The sequence below is a fragment of the Petaurus breviceps genome, unplaced genomic scaffold, assembly GCF_028583685.1.
Source record: "Petaurus breviceps papuanus isolate PSGF00001 unplaced genomic scaffold, PetGlider_PUasm1.0 90849, whole genome shotgun sequence".
Lineage (NCBI taxonomy): Eukaryota > Metazoa > Chordata > Mammalia > Diprotodontia > Petauridae > Petaurus > Petaurus breviceps.
The window spans coordinates 393,322-410,070 of NW_027187361.1; the positions used below are offsets into that span (position 1 = coordinate 393,322).

Consider the following 16,749-nt stretch of genomic DNA (forward strand, 5'->3'; position numbering starts at 1 on the left):
TGTGCGTGTGCATATGTGTGCATGTGCGTGTGTGTGTGTGCGTGTGCGTGTGTGCATGTGTGTGTGTGTGTGTGGAATCTTACTTGGACAATGAAGGAGAATGGGAAAAATAGTCCATAGGCAGTAAGTACAGCAGGAGTCTGAAGAAACAAGAAAATTTGAAGCTTATCACATCATTAGCAGATGACACAAAATACAAGGGTTAGTTTAATGAAGAAAATAATAATAGTTCTAGCATTTATATACACACACACAGATCAGTCAGTGCGCTAAGCACTTTATAATTATTAGCTTATTTGATTGTAACAACAATCCTGGGAGGTAGGCACTATTTTTTTTTTTTTTTTTTACAGTTGAGGAGATTGAGGTTAAGCGACTTGCCCGGGGTCACATAGCTAGTAAGTGTCTGAGGCTGGACTTGAACTCAGATCTTCCTGACTCTAGGCCAGGTGCTCTAACCACTCCTCCAACCTACCTGCCCCAAGATCCAAAAAAATCTTGATGGGCTCAAGAACATTTGGATGAATCTAGTATGATTAAATTTAGGAGGTATAATACAAGATCTTATACTTGGGTTTAAGCAATTAATCTGAAGAAGATGGATGTAGGTTTTTAGAGGACTGAAACCTCAATGGGGTGTGGGGTGGGGCTAACACTAGGTGGTACAGTGGGTAGGGCACCTGCAACTGGAGTCGGGAGGACCCAAGTTGAAATTCGACTTCAGACACTTATTAGCTGTATGACCCTTGGCAAGTCACTCAACCCTGTCTGCCAGTATCTTTGCCAAGAAAATCCCAGATGGGGTTACGAAGAGTCAGATAAGACTGAAAAAACAAAAATACTGTAATATGAGTCAAAAGCCTAAAGTTAGGATAATCAAAGCAGCTAATGTGATCCAATATTTAATTAAGAGAAAATTAATGTTCAGAAAGTCCATAATCCTGCTGAACTGCCTTGGTCAGAGCATGTATGGAATACAGTGTTGATTTCTGCCACCACCTTTTAGGAAGACATAAATTGTAGATGATGGTCCCAAGGAAGGTTGCCAGGATGGTATGCAAGGCTGGGGAACCTGAGGCCTCAAGGCCACATGGCACCCTCTAGGTCCTTGTAGCAGCAAGCACCCTAACATACCCAGGATGGCTGCTAGCACAGGTTCTTTGATCTGCTTTTCTAAATGAAAGCAACTCAAAAGGGGTCAATAATCTTACTTTAATCAAATATAAATAATTTACCTAGTTCAGAGAAAAAAGTCAGCACCCTGAACTTCAGAGAATACAAACAGAATTTACAAGCAGACAAAAAAAATACAAACAGAGAAAATAACACAATTCAACAGACCAACAGACAGGGCTTCTATCTGTCTGACCATCATATACCTACATGGTTAGTTACCAGACAGAAGCACCAACATTTGGGTTTTCAAATCCAGGGGGCTCAACAGCTGCCTGGAGTCTCCTCTGGCCAAATCACACAACTCTTCCCAAAGTGGGCCCCAAAGCAAACCCTCACATCAGGGCATATATAGCCTTCTCCTGGGTCAGAGACCATCACAACCCTTGTGACCCACTGCCTAATTACAAAGTAACAAAAGGTGTTGTCCTTCCTGAAAAGCAAGCCTCCCCCCAGTCGAGCCCCTCCTGTTAGGTTCCACTTGAGGTCCATTAAGGGACAGGGAAGATCTTCAAATTCCCGTACCAATACAGTCCTCAAGTGCAGCTCTTTGAATGAATCCAAACTTCACAGAACAAATGCTAGAGATGTTTGGATTCAGTCAAAGTGCCACACTTGAGGACCTAGAGGGCTATGTGTGACCTCAAGGATGTAGGTTCCCCACCCCTGGTTTAGAGCATTGAAATAATATCATATGAATACAATTGAAGGTATTGGGGGTGCTTAGCCAGGAGAAGAAAGGACATAACTGTCTTCAAGGAAATCTATCCTTCAAGATTTGAAAGTACACCATGCTGTTGTAGTTGAGTCATGTCCAATTCTTTGTGGCCCCATTTGGAGTTTGCTATTTTCCTTCTCTAGCTCATTTTACAGATGAGAAAACTAAGGCAGAGCTAAGTGACTTACCCAGGGTCACACAGCTAGCACGTATCTCAGGAGGCTGGATTTGAGTTTAGGAAGATGACTTGTTCTCTCTCCAGGCCCAGCATTCTATCCACTGTGCCACCTAACTGCCCCAAGCTTCCTTGCTGCTCCAAAGTATGCAATATGGAAGAGGAAACAGACTTTTAACAAGGATACTTATCATTCCACATCTACCTGTGACCCCCAATATTTGGGAAGTTCCTCCCCATGACCCAACCCCAGCTGCTTCCCTATTACCCCCAGATTGCCTCCATTCCATTGGAAACTCTTTCCATTAGGTCCAGTCATTAAAATGACTTAGACTTCACATTTTAACAAATGTTAACTTTCATTATATTAGGAAGAGCAGGCTAAGATTGGTGGAGACCAATTCTAGTGTACTTCTATATTCTTCAGAAGCTCTTGGGAGATTCCTGGAGCCTTAAGTGGGGAGAGGATAGTTGTGTGACACCCTTATCTTCAGGGAAAACCAGATTCTCCTAAATGTGTAACTTGGGAAAAATCACGTAACCCTCCAGACTTGTTTCCTCATCTATTAAATGGAGGAGATGAGGGAAGTTTGGACTAGATGACTGATAAGATACCCTCTGACTCAGACAACACCAAAGACTCATGATGGTAACAGAGAGCTACAACTCTTAGAGAAAGAACTAGAGACTGAACACAGATTGAAGCAAACGACTTGCTCTCTCACGTTTGTGTTTTCTTTTGTTTTGTCTTGTCCCTTCTTTCTCATTGTTCACTCCATTGATTATAATCCTTCTGACTAATGTTTAATGTGAAGGTATTTGTAGAACCTATATTCGATTACGTGCTGCCCATGGGGGGAAAGGGAGGAGAAGAGGGAGGGGAAGAAAATGTGGAACTCAAGGGATTGTGGAACTGAATGTTGTAAACTAAAAGTAATAATTTAAATAAATTTAAAAATTTTTAAATTTAAAAAAAATTTTAAAAAAGATACCCTCTAACATCTGTGACTCTATGGTTCTAGTGTTGTGGGGTTTTTGTGTTTCCATTTTTGGTAGGGAGAAAGGCAAGACTGGATCTCTGTTTCAAAGTGCAATAGCTACTCACAGGCCTTATCAAAATATTGATCAGTGTGGAAACTTTAACTTGGTCCAATGTTCTGACCTAGGTCACTTCTTCCCTCTATAGGGATACTGGTGACACCACTCCCTGGGGTTTGCCATAGTGCTCTCAGGCTTACTGGCAACTTAGCCCTACTATAGCTCAGACCTCCTGAACTCAAGTAATCCATCAACCTGAAGCTGCCTCAATAGCAGGGATTACAGGGGTATGCCACCATGCCCAACCTGATCCTAGTCTAAATCAGCCTCATGAAGTCCAATCCTGCCAGCCTGTGCCCACCCAGAACATGATGGGGGCCGACTTGTGGAGATTTGTACAGTTCTGTTCTTGCTCTTTTTACCCATTATCATCATAATCAATTTTTTCTCTCTGTTTCTCTCAGGTCTTTTGAGGCTTTACAGTTTTATGAATTTATTTAAGCCGATAAATATAGACATTCTATCACCACTCAGTGCCTCCACCTGCATAGAAACCACAAATACCTTTTCTCATTTGCTAGGTAGATGTAATGACATATGTTAATCTCTTATTTTGTCTGTCTAGATATTTTTGTACTTAAAATAATCTCCAGATTAATGCTGCCTCAGTTTTTGAGTTACCATTTTCTCTGATGGAACTTTGATGGAGCATTACTTTTTCCATTCTTTGTCCTTAATGATCATTTCCAAGATCTTCCTGTTATCTTACCTAAAATCTGGCCCACTCACTTGTGTTCATTTTCTGTGGTATATATCTAGGTTTATTTAAATTTTCTAGAATTATTTTAAGGAACCACATAAATCTGTAGTGAATTCCTTTTTTGCTTTGGAGTGTTAGCTGTTCCTGGTAAATATATTTAGTGATATATTTTGTTTTACAACATCACTCACCTCTACAGATGTTTCAGTGTCTGATACTTCTTAATTCTTAATGTTAAAGATAAACCTTTAAAAAGACATTCCTTCTTTACTCATGTCCACTTATTAGTCAGTTTATTTTTCTTTGTACCAAAAAGAGTCTTTCATATTCTATACATTTCCCTTCTCTGGGAGTCAAGATTTATTTCTAGTAATGTCATTATCGTTTCCATAGAATTATCATTAGATAAAGCATACAGCAGCTTATCTTTAAATTTACCTTTCCAGTCTTTCCCTTTCCTGGATAATTTCCTTAAACACATTGTTTCCTGTTATGATATTTCTTGCTTCAGTCCTATTACCATTTTTCAGTACAGATAAAATAAACTTGAAAATTTATCATAAGAAAAAGAGAATAAATGATAGTTTTCCTAACATTTCCTCAATGTCCTTTTACTATCATTGGTTTTATTAGATATATTGAACTTTCTTTCTCTTCTTCACTCATCCTTTTGTAGACAATCTAAAATTAATAGAAAAGAGATGGCAATGATGTGGTGATGATGATGATGATGACAAGGGGAGGGTGATGAGAGTGGGGGTGGTGATGATGGGCATCACAGAATATTGGATAGAGAGGACTGGCCTTGGCATCAGGAAGACCTAAGTTCAGGTGTTATCTTTTCCAAGTGCTGACTGAGGGACCATGGGCAAGTAAGTCACTTAAACTTTCAGTGCCCCAGACAATTCTCTTAAGACTATAAGTAACGTGAAATTGTGGAGAGAGTGCTGAACTTGGACCCAGGAAGAGCTGAGCTGACATTCATTCTCAGATACTAGCTACCCCAGACCAATGACTTAACCTTCATGAGCCTCTGTTTCCTCATCTGTAAAACAGGGACACTAGTAGTAACTCAAGATTGTAGTCAGGGTCAAATGAGACACTGTAAGCAAAGTGCTTTGTCAACTTTTAGGTGCTATACAAATACTAGTTGTTGCTATAATTGTTATTTTCATCCTTTTCAGTGGGGCTCATTGCAGAAATGGTCCTGGGACTAGTTTCTGTCCTGTTATTAGTCTTTTTAATGTTCTACAAACTGTTGCACAGATTTTTGAACTGAAATACAAGTATGAGAATATAAGATTATCATCTGTAGGCTCACTGAAAAGTATCTTCAATTAAAATTCAGCAGCAGACTTGGGGCACCTGGATGGTACAGAGGAACAGGCCTGGAGTCAGGAAGATCCAAATTCAAATTCTGCTTCAGACACTTACTAACTGTGTGACCCTGATCAAGTCACCTAACCCTGTTTGCTCCAGGTTCTTCATCTGTAAATTAACTGGAGAAGGAAATGGCAAACTAGTATCTTTGCCAAGAAAACCCCAAATGGGGTCATGAGTCAGACTGAGCAGAAAAAAAGACTGAACAACTGGACAACAATTTGGTTTGTGATAATGATCTGGTTCCAATACAGTTGATCATTTGAGTTCTCCAGATACTTTTGGGGCCTGTGTTTGTAATATGTAGATTTGTCCTTTGTCGGTCACAGCCCTCCATCCAGCTACGAAAGATCCAAGAGAACTGAATGTGTAATTATAGCCAACAGGTCATGTCTTGCTAGGCATTTGATATCTGGTCAATTTTTATAGCCTACAGTGTGGTTTAGTACCATTTCTATTGTTTCTTGTATGATATATATTGATTACTAAGTCTGGTGAGTCTTTTTTTTGGAGGGCAATTGGGGTTAAGTGACTTGCCCAAGGTCACATGGCTAGTTAAGTGTTAAGTGTCTGAAGCCATGTTTGAACCCAGGTCCTCCTGACTCCAGGGATGGTGCTCTATTCATCACGCCACCTAGCCGCCCCTAAGTCTGGTGAATTCTCCTTTCACAATTTCTGGTTCCGAATTGCTATTATAAACCCTCTTCTCCATTTCTACAAATGAATCTCCATGCTTCCGCCATTTTTTTGCTGGTTCTACGTTGATATGTTACTGGCTGAGTTCATGCTGGTACTGCTATCCAGAAAGAACCTTTGGATTCCACCCTTGGATGTTCGCTTCTCACAAGCTCTCTCTGTAGGTAAACTTCAACCTTTCAATGACATCTGACAAGGCCAATGGTGTATTCTTATCATTGTTTACTACTATTTGGTGAAGTGACATCAGCTTGTACTAAAGTAGAGGGTGTCCCAAAATTCTTAGTGCAGCAGTTAAACTTTAACAATTCTGTAGATTTTGCTAATAAAATTACAATAGACAACAAAACATTAATACATTTATTAATTAAAATGGATTATATATTAATAATACTAATTTATAGTAGCCTACAAGTTTGGGTTTTATTAAGTAGTGAGAATTTTGACTGGCAGGACTTGTGATTTTATTAGTGTATTAAATGTCTAGTGAAGAACTCCCTCTGTCCATTCAAATTAGCACCTGCTTTGCAGTTTATAGTGTGGGAGAGTTGCCTGGGTGCTTTGAAAATAAGTGACTTATCCAGGGGTCACTTAGCTGGTATGCATCACACTTGAACTTGGGTCTGCATCAGGCAAGAACTCTGTTCTGTTGTGTTTCTTCTCATTATTATATATGTCTAGAGCGACAACAAAAATATGATTGATGATACCAGCTAACATTAATAGCAGTAGCAACAGTACTATTACTTGTTGAGTCATTTTAGTCATGTCTGACTCTCTGTGACTCCATTTGGGGGGGTTTTCTTGGCAAAGATACTGCAGTGTATTGCCATTTCCTTCTCGAGGTCATTTTACAGATGAGGAAACAGAGGTAGACAGGGTTAATTGCCTTACCTAGGTTTACCCACCTTGCGAATGTCTGAGGTCACATTTGAACTCGGGTTCTCCTAACTCCACTATGTCACCTAGGTGCCCACTATTATTATTAGCTGCTATTATGTAAACAGTTAAGCATCAATATGACTCTCAAGCTAGCTGAGCAGGCTCATTAGCTAAAAGGAAATCCTGGCGGTCATTTCTGTAGGACGCTATGACCCACATCCATCCTCCTACCCATTTTTCTGCTTGGGCAGGTCCTTCTTTATCTCTTTGGAAGCAAGGTCTCTTCTCTTTCCCTGCAGTGTAGAAAGTCAATCTCCCCTCTCCCCTCCATCTCTCTCCACCTAGCCAGATTATTTTACACACTTCTTCACACTTTTAACTGCAACTATAACCTAGAGAACACACTCTGGAGGAGGGGACTATTTTGTTTTTGTATCTCCAGCATCTAGTACAATATATGGCATATACATGATGCTTAATCCATGAATGAATGAACAGTTACGAGAGTCAGGGGACTTGATGTTCACCTATAAGCAAATATGAGCACACAAAAGAATTCTAAGTCAAGATTACCTTGGTAGAAGGGTTTTCTTCAGAGTAAGGAGTCCCAAATGGAAAAGCTTTTTGAGAATCACAGACTAAGGGGCTTCAACTTTATAATGGTTCAGTCACATAAACTTTGTAAAAGCATCTGGCCCTAATGGAAAAAAAAAAAACCCAGGGGCAGCTAGGTGGCACAGTGAATAGAGCACTGGCCCTGGAGTCAGGGGGACCAGAGTTCAAATCAGGCTTCACACACTTGACACACTAGCTCTGTGACCTTGGGCAAGTCACTTAACTCCAATTACCCTGCCTTCCCCCCTCCAAATAGACAAAACAAAATAAATCCCAAACATCAACAACTAAAAAAACTATTGAATCCCCCAAAAGAATGCCCAGCATTGTTAGAACTTGTCAATATCATCACTGGAAATTAGGAAGCTAATTTACATTAGAAAATGGCAGTGGTTAACTTTATGATGCACCTGTATATAGCTTTTAGCCTCTCAGAGATTTACTGTGTCTTGTGAAGCATTATTTATTGTTTTAAAATGCCCCCTAAAACTTACAGCAGAAATATGATGCCAAATTGGCCACTGTTCTAAAATGTTTGACTTTAACCTTGTTATATGGCTGCACCAGGTTCAAGATTTTTTTTCCAGGGTGGTCATTACTTCTTCATTGTTATAGCCTTTAAGTGGGAGTCAATTCCAATATATGAATTACATGACCTAGGTTTCTTGCCCGCATATGGTATATACTGGGGCTCAATATTGTTACTTTTTGGGTGATCATGCTTTGAACACTATCTTGTTTATAGCATATGGGTGTGTGTGTGTGTGTGTGTGTGTGTGTGTGTGTGTGTTTTGGGGAATAGGGAAATCTTGCCTTATTCCTTATCACCACCCTACCTCCTGATAATTGTTCTTCTGCCCAGCTCCCTGCATACCAGGCTGCCTAAACTCATGATGAGTCCTGCTGACTTGCTGGGACACTCCACTTAGGGCCACGATTGATTCTCCTTGACTGCCCTACTGGTCCACTCATCATCCCTGTGATTTTCTCAATCAAAACATTTTTCGGTAGTTGCTCACTTCCTTCTGTGTGTAACCTCTTTCCACCAGAATAAAAGCTCCTACAGGGAAAGACTGTCATTCTTTTGTAATTGTATCCCAAGTGTGTGGCACATACAACTGTAATTGTATCCCAAGTGCATGGTGCAAAGAAAGAACTTAATCCTAGTCTTCATTCAACTCCCTCTTCCATTGATCACCTAAACCAGTACAGCAGTAACCCTGGACGGGGGGTTGGAAGACTGATTCAGATCCTGACCCTGGCTCTTATTAGCTGTGAATTAAGATCACTTTACCTCTCTATGCCTGTTCGCTCCTCTATGAAAGGATAGTTACATTATCTGACGGCGTATTTTCTGACATCCTAACTACTTGTTCAGGACATCTCAAGGCATCCATCACTGGGGTCTTTCTGCATTACTGCCACTGTCTACAAGAGATTTTCATCTTTTGGCCTCAGGTCTACTTTGGTTGCTCTATTACCCACAAGGACCTAAAAAAGGTAAATAAGGCACGAGGAAAACAAACAATTATTAAGAACCTACTACGTGCCAGCTGCTATGCTATCATTTTCATCTTACCAGTGGGGAAACTGAGGCAGGGTTGAGTGATTTGCCCAAGGTCACATAGTGTCTGAGGCTAGATTTGAACTCCAAGTCTTCCTGAAACCAGGCTTAGGGCTCTATCCACCCCAAAGCATACAGGAAACTGGAGTTTCTGTGGCATTCAAAGAAGTGTTTAAATCACGTAATGAAAAATTGTTTGTGCTTTTTCTATGTCTAGTTTAGAAGCAGAATTACAAGGTTACAAGAATGTGAAAATCTTAAATTTTTTTTTCTGTGAAAGATTAATAATTAAATTAGGTTTACAGTTATATTAGTAGTATTGGATACTTTTTTTAAAAAGTATGTTAATTTTAAGCTCTTAATGTCCTCTTACTATCTTGATAAATGAAAGCATATTCAATGAACTGTCTGAAATGAAGCTACTTTTTCTCATCTGGATTTAGGTTGTATCTCTCTTGAGGCAGTGAGGTGTGGTAGTGAATGTGAATAGAGTGTTAGACTTAGGAGTCAAGATCTGAATTCAAATCTTGCCTCAGACATTTCTTAGTTGTGAGATTCCTGGGCTAGTCACCCTCTCAGCCTCAGTTTCCCTATCTGTAAAATGAAGTTAATAGTACCTGCCTCCCAGGGTTGATGTAAAGAACAAATGAGATGATATATGGAAACTACTTTGCCAACTCTGAAGTGCTATATAAATGCTCTTACTGTTATTGCTATTCCCATGTAAGTTACAGCCTATACTCTACCATTCTGTCATCTCATTTATGATAATTCTTGTTGGACCTTTATTTCATTTACTGAATCTCGAAGAAGGTAAGTATAGTGTTTTGGAGGCTTTATAGATTAAAAAAAACTTGACTAATTTTCTTATTTATCTTTCACTTTTGATCTTCAACCTTAATCTAATTCTAATAATCGAGCTCTTAAAGCTCTAACTTCCCAAGGTCTAGGCATCTGACTAGTAAGAGAATGTCTGCCTGAGACAAAACTTCCATCTTGAAATAAAAATGAAAAGGAGACTCCTTCTATGAATAAAGAAAAATATACTTAACATAAACAGTGGTTGATGCCATTTCTATCTAATGATATGTAGCTAGAGTTGTTTTGAACTACGTAGTTTTGATGATAAAGAAATCTTAGTTGAACAAGACTTTAGAAGACAATTTGTAATTATTTTTTGTGCCAGTCATTTCAAAACAAGGCTCGATTCATCTTTAATGGACCAGCAATTTGGAAAAGAATCTTGGCTATTAATCCCCTGGCGGGAACGTGAACATACACACGAGTGACCCGGGAAGAATAAGAAACAACACCCACAAAGTTTTCTAATATCAAAATATAGCAATTTATTCAAGACACTGAATATGATCTGTTGATTCTCTCCTTGAAACAAATGAGTTACGACACACGAGGTGATTTTTAAGTGTGTGGGTGAGTAGGGGGTGGCGGGAGAACAAAACGGGTCTATGTTGACTTAACTGAACCTGGGAAATGCTGACGGAGAACCGAGTCTGGCTGCAAGTCTGACACAGACAATAAAAACTGCACAAGCCAGAATTCAAAAACTTCAGTGAGTGGCTGAAAACATTTCTGCATTTGACAAGAAACACAATTCTTTTTTTAAAGGCAAAACAAAGATTTTTTTTTAAAGGAAAAAAATAACAAGAAACAAAAAGCAGACCCTTACGTTGGACAAAGTGCACGTCACTTGGCTCTGAAATGATCTATATTTTTTTAAAGACAAAAGTAAAGTCCTACAATGGAGCACGGGGTTAGTGCGTGTTCAACCCTGTCACGTTAGGCCCTTTTTGTCCCCCCTGTGGGACCAACCCAATGCTTCCTAGGTGAAAGACGCAGTACTCTTTATCACACTGAGCTCAGGCACAGGCCCTCCAACATGGCTCATCTTTTCAAACCCAGTTGAAGACAGTCAGTGAAGGATAGATTTATTTAGTATGCTCACAGAATTAGGGCATTTGGTCACTAAGTCATTAAGTACTTCTGTTTCTCACAATTTTTAAGAATTGTAAACAAAGTTAATTGATAAAAATAAAACAAACTGTCCTTTGAATAGTATAAAGATGACTCCACCGTCTTCATTGGCAGTAGGGCAGACATCTCAAGTTACTCGATAAAACTCTTTGCTGAATGCATGAACAAAATGAATTTTTTTTTCTGATGGGGTTGATGGATTTGTGTGGGATCATCCACACTCTGTTATATGGTTCTTTGTGAACCAGTGGCATGCCTTTGAAAGACAAATGGCTAGGAGGAAGGGTTTCATCTGTGGCCTGGAGCGATTTTTCCTTCTAGGAAGCTAACAGCCTCCTTAGCACAGTGCTTTAATTGAATCTGATCATGCAAATGGGGTTCAAATTTACCAAGAGGTAAAATGAAAATACTTTAGCAAGACCCTGGCTGCCCACATTAATGTTTAGATTGTCTAACAGGTTCTTCTTACCAGATTCCCTGCCTCCATTTTTTAGGGGGGTGGTCACTGGTGGTAAGCATTAAAAATGGCGCCACTACCTTCTGACAACATTCACTTGGATATTTTGAGGCTGTTAAATCTGTACAGTGATTTACTTTGAGGGAAGGGTGAGTGTGGGGCAAGCAGAGAGAGGACTAAAGATGGCAGTAACTACACTGTTCCACAAATCTACCTAGACAGCAAGGTTGGTGTCATGTTGTTTTAAAATCAACGAGTTGGGCCCACTGTCTTCTATGGAACCTCTAGCTTGGCTTTGTTTTAAGTGCCTGGGGAACAAGCAGCTGAAAAAAAAAATACTCTGATCATAAGCAGAGCACTTCACTGGTCCTCTAGAGGACAGATCTTGGATAATCCAAATACCCAAGTGGTATCTTGTTAATCATCCTGGAACAATTAATAAAAACAAAACAAAACAAAAACCATGCAACAGTTTTGGTAACTGCTTTAACTCTGTTCCAAAATACTGTTGGAAGCCCTTCTCATTTCATGGAGATTGGCTTCCCTCTCCACAGAGGACAATTCATTTTCTCAAGAATAGCCCTGATCATCCCTGGAACATGCACCCAGCTGGAATCTGTCTGTTATCAGCAGCCCTCAGGGGCTCCAATTACCAGACCAACCCACCGATCCCTTCCTAGGCTTGCAGTAAAATGCATGATTTAAAAAAGAGAGCCTCTTCTCTCCTCTCACAAGTATTTTCCCCTATTGCTAATCTTAAAAATAGGCCAGTGTAGGGTTTTGAAAAAATAGTGCAAAAGATCACCTGATCACAATAATATGAAGCTCTGCTAGGAACACAAAGAAATTACTATCTTAAAAACAATCGTAAAAAGATTTATTATTCAAACAAACATTCTCCCCATTTTCTCATCAGGGGAAAGTAATTATAAAGAGCGGCAGAAATTATTAATAATATCCTACCTACATATTTCATCCTCAGGAAGGAAAAATCTTCCTCACATTTATTTTGGTTATTTTCTAAAGTCTGATCGTGGAGCCTTTTAAAGTCTACTCTGTGATGACTAGCCAATGGTAATCTCTAGAATGGTGATGATACCAAAGAGCTGTGTTTGTTACTGCAAAAGAAAAAAAAAAGAAAGAAAAAAAAGGAATGAATAATAGTTGAAATTATGCCTTGGGGGCAGGTTTTAATGGCACCTTCCACATCTTATGAGTTCAGAAATTTCTGTGGAGTCCCAGTGCCTATAGTCTGTTGTTAGCTACTCAGGTGAATCTAAAGCTTGAAAAATTAAATACTGTACTTAGAACCAAGAGTTTGAATTTTTTTTTTTTTAATGCACGCTGCAAACAAGCTGATGTGTTAATAAAATAACTCACACAGTAAGTGGGGGAGAGAAGGTTGATATCTCTTCAACCACATTTTTCCTATAGCATTTCATGAGGCAAAGAGGAAAAGGGATACTGCATCTTTAAGTACTTTAAACTCTGTGTCTTACATGAATCACACAAATCTACCTATTTCTGGTGGCAATTTTAGGTTTTTAAAATCGTTTAACATAAAAAATATTTTTTCCAAAAATACTCCGGGTTCTTTCTCTTATAAGTCATCTTTCTCCTGTAAAAAGCTCCCCTAGCCCTCTACTGTCACATAAAGCACTTAATACACAATTTACTGAAAGTGCCCCTTAGATGCTAAGGTCTAAAGCGTGGTGGACTAAAAGAAAGAGAGGAGTGAATAAAGAGATTAAGGTGGGCATGATAAGAGAGGAGGAGGAAAAGGAAGAGGAAAGCTGTCTTTCAAAAATGTTGTCATGTCCATCAGGCTGTATCTACTGTGTGCTTTTACTGAACAGATAAAAAGAAAATAAAACCAAAAAAAGGAACAAAACAGAACAGGGGAGGAAGGGAAATCCCAGTTCCAATCTAAGCCTGTAGGTGCCCAGGCTATAATATTCCAGCTGATAGAAAAACCATTGAACAAAAAGAATTCTAGAAAATAGAAAGTGTTGAGATTACAAAGTCGCGCATTTCGTCAGTACAAACTGGTCTCTGAACGTCCTTTGGGAAAGCAACTGTAGTGTCCAAATTGGAAGGAAAAAAAAACATCACAAGAAGGAGGAATTTTTTTCCCTTTTGGTTTATCACAGCATTTTGCTTTTTTTTTTTTTTTTTTTTTTTGTCCTCCTTTTTTGTTTTTTTTTTTTTGTTTTTTTTTTTTTTTTCAGCCATCAGAATGAGTTCTCAAATGCAAACCCAACAGTTGCAGTGTCTAGCTGGTGGCTTCATGCTTCCAAGGCTGAATGTTCCAGGTGGAAACCATCCTTTCCCCTGTGATATGACTGTGTTTGTGTGTATGTGTGTGTCGGTGTGTGTATGTGTCTGTGTTGGTGTGTGTGTGTGTGTGTGTGTTTTACTCCTTGATGAAGATTACAGAAAAATACTAGACTCCTTGTGGCCAGGGAGAGTTGTTGTCATTGTACACTCTAACTTTAAGTCAAGTTTGTACAGTTTCGAGCTGTTAGAATTGTTTTTGAAGAGTGCTGCTACCCCACACATTCACTGCTGGTCCATTTAAAAATTTTTCTATAGGCTTTTGCCTTTACTTCCGCAGATCTAGAACACAAACCTGGAAGGAAAAAGAAAGATGTCATTATTATGAGAGGCTACAAATACACAATTCTGTGATCTACAAATTCAATCTAATATCTCGGAGATGATTATTGCCTAAAATGGTGGCTCAGCCCAAGAATCACCCAGAATATAGGCCAAACCACTTCAAAAAGTATTTATTAAACACCTACTACATGCCTGGTCCTGAGACAAAAGCATGCTTGCCCTCAAGAAGCTTACATTCTACTAAGGGGCAGGGAAGAGTGAAGAACACATACATATATCAATAATACAAGATAATCTGAGGAAAGGGGGAAGGCTTAACATAGAGGGTGACACCTGAGCTGAACCTAGAAGGAAGATAAGGGTTTTGAGAGGTACAAATAAGGAAGGAGTAGATTTCAGACATGGGAGTGGAGAACAGTTTGTGAAAATGAACCAAAAAACAGTTACTAATATAATTTGTTTCAAAGATAGAGTGTATGAAGGAAAGTGATTGAAATCTGCCTAGTTTGGCTGAAGCCAGGCTGCAGAGGGCCTTAAATGCCAGACTAAGAAATTTTTTTACTTTATCATCAAAGTAATAAGGGAACTCTTAAAAACGTATGAAAAGGAGAGTGGCAAGGTTAGATTTGTGCCTTGGCAAGATCATTTTGGCAGGTGTATAGAGAATGGATTGGATAAAAGAGAATAGAAGCAAGGGGACCAGCTAGGTTTTACTGTTGTTTTCAACTGTGTCCAATTCTTTGTGACCCCTTCTGGGGTTTTCTTGGCAAAGATATTGGAGTAATTTGCCATTTTCTTCCTCCAGCTCATTTTAGAGATGAGGAAACTGAAGCAAACAGGGTTAAGCGACTTGCCCAGGTGTAACGGTAATCTGAAGATCTTCCCTGCCCCTTAAGAGGCCAAATGGAGTCTGTGGTGGGAGGAATTTGCTAAATGGGTGAAGCAGAGCTGAGAGGAAGCTGCGAGTCAGAGAAGTTAGAATGGAGGGAGGAGAGAAGCCAGGCAAGGAGACAGCTAAGAAAGTGAGTGTTTGTGGGAAGGGAGGGTGTTGCTTCTTGCAGTGATGAGGCGTATTAATTTATTCGCTGCTATGATGGATTTGGTTTTCTAGTTTTGGGATTTGGCTTTCTGGTGTTGGGATTAGGCCTTCTGGCATCTGTAAATGTTTTGCTTCTGTCTTCTATGTGGAGAGTCTTATCGTTTGAGATTCAGAATTACATTGGCATATTCATAATTGCTGTTGGTGCTATGAATATCGTGTTGGCGCTACATCTGGTGATGAGGATGGGAGGATTTACCTTATTCCTCCCTAGCAAGGGAATGGGCTAAAAGCGCTGGACCCTATGAAAACTGGGAACCAAGGTTACAGAAGAGAGATTTAGGAAGATGTTTGCCAGGAATACCAAGAAAACCAGGGGAAGAACTGGCAAGAGTGTGTATGAGGCTGGGTTTTAACAGGTTACTGTATTATGTGTAAAAGTAGAGACAAACTGCTGCAGGAGAAACTTTCTGTGTTACAGTGTACGAGCTTTCCTTTTGAAGAGCAAGCTGGAGGGTCTCAGGTGGTAGAAGAACAAATTACTGTTCAGGAGCTGGGGCTGATTTTTATGAGAGTCTGTTCATTTAACTAGAAAGAAGCAAAAAACTAGCAAAAGGAATGTGCGTGCAGCCCTTGCACAGGCTGGGCCTACTTGTCCTGACAACTGCCAGGAGACTGTATGGGAGGAAAATATAACAAAGCTAGATGAGGCTTCTCAGGAAGAAGTTCATCCCAGACTGAGGAGGAAGAACAGGAGGAAACAGTCTTCAGGGAGATAACTGAGGATTTTACTCCACAGGAGATCATTGAGATATTAAGTGGATTCACCCAAAGGATGGGAGAATTGTCAGTGTCTTGGATGGTGACAATCAGTGATGAAGGCGCCAGAGGAGTATTGGTAGACAGTGCGGACTGCTTGAAGTTTATAGGTATTACTCAGAATCCTTTTGTACAGCAAACTTTTAGGGCTCATTATATGCTAGGAGGTAACAATATGACCAATCTGTCAGCTTTAGCAGCAGATAGATGTAATAGATAGTATGTCACGGACTCCATGTGGCCTAATGGAGAGAGACCTTGGTACTCGCTTAGAGACTGTATGAGAAACTTAAAGGAAAAGGTAATAAAAACTGCTATCATGGCTGGAGATGCTGATACATATCATGATACCCTCTTAGTAGTTTCTCAGACGGCCCCTCCTGCTTATAAGCACCTAATTCTGACTCTACTAACTGGGGAGAGAGGGCACCCTCTTTCAAAGGTGCTGGGTAAGATTTCACTGGTGGGTTACTTAGGGGACTGGGAAAAATATAAATTTCCTCAAGAGAGAAGAGTAAATAGTCAGTGGATTCAAAGTTACAATAGTCTGACGAGAAAAGAATTGTTTACTGCTCTATTGAGAGCAGGGGTGGATTTTGGAAGAATAGATGGCATTCCAACTAATGAACTATACAAAAATGTACCAAGAAAAGGGGCTTAATATTAGACTGAATAGGGAAGTAAGAACTGCCCATACAGGTCTTCCAGAAACATTGGATTCAAGTTTGTCACACCTGCAGGGAGAATAGGAAATAGGCTAGGTCCCAGCTCAGATTAAAGAAAGTATATCAATAGCCAGAATGATGCCCCCCGAAATGCAAA

General features: G+C 39.7%; 2 protein-coding genes across 4 annotated transcripts in view; one reads left to right on the top strand and one right to left on the bottom strand.

Annotated features, from left to right (window-relative positions):
• Positions 1-16,749, top strand: part of GPR143 (G protein-coupled receptor 143) — a 94,921-nt gene that overhangs the window by 71,374 nt on the left and 6,798 nt on the right. The gene's annotated exons all lie outside the window — the stretch shown is intronic.
• The window catches only part of TBL1X (transducin beta like 1 X-linked), a 345,971-nt gene continuing 341,527 nt past the window's right edge, over positions 12,306-16,749 (bottom strand). For all 3 annotated transcript variants that reach the window (XM_069072808.1, XM_069072807.1, XM_069072809.1), the window contains one exon: positions 12,306-14,079. In XM_069072808.1, coding sequence (XP_068928909.1) covers positions 14,053-14,079 — 27 coding nt within the window. In that variant the 3' untranslated portion in view covers positions 12,306-14,052. The remainder of the gene's footprint in view (positions 14,080-16,749) is intronic.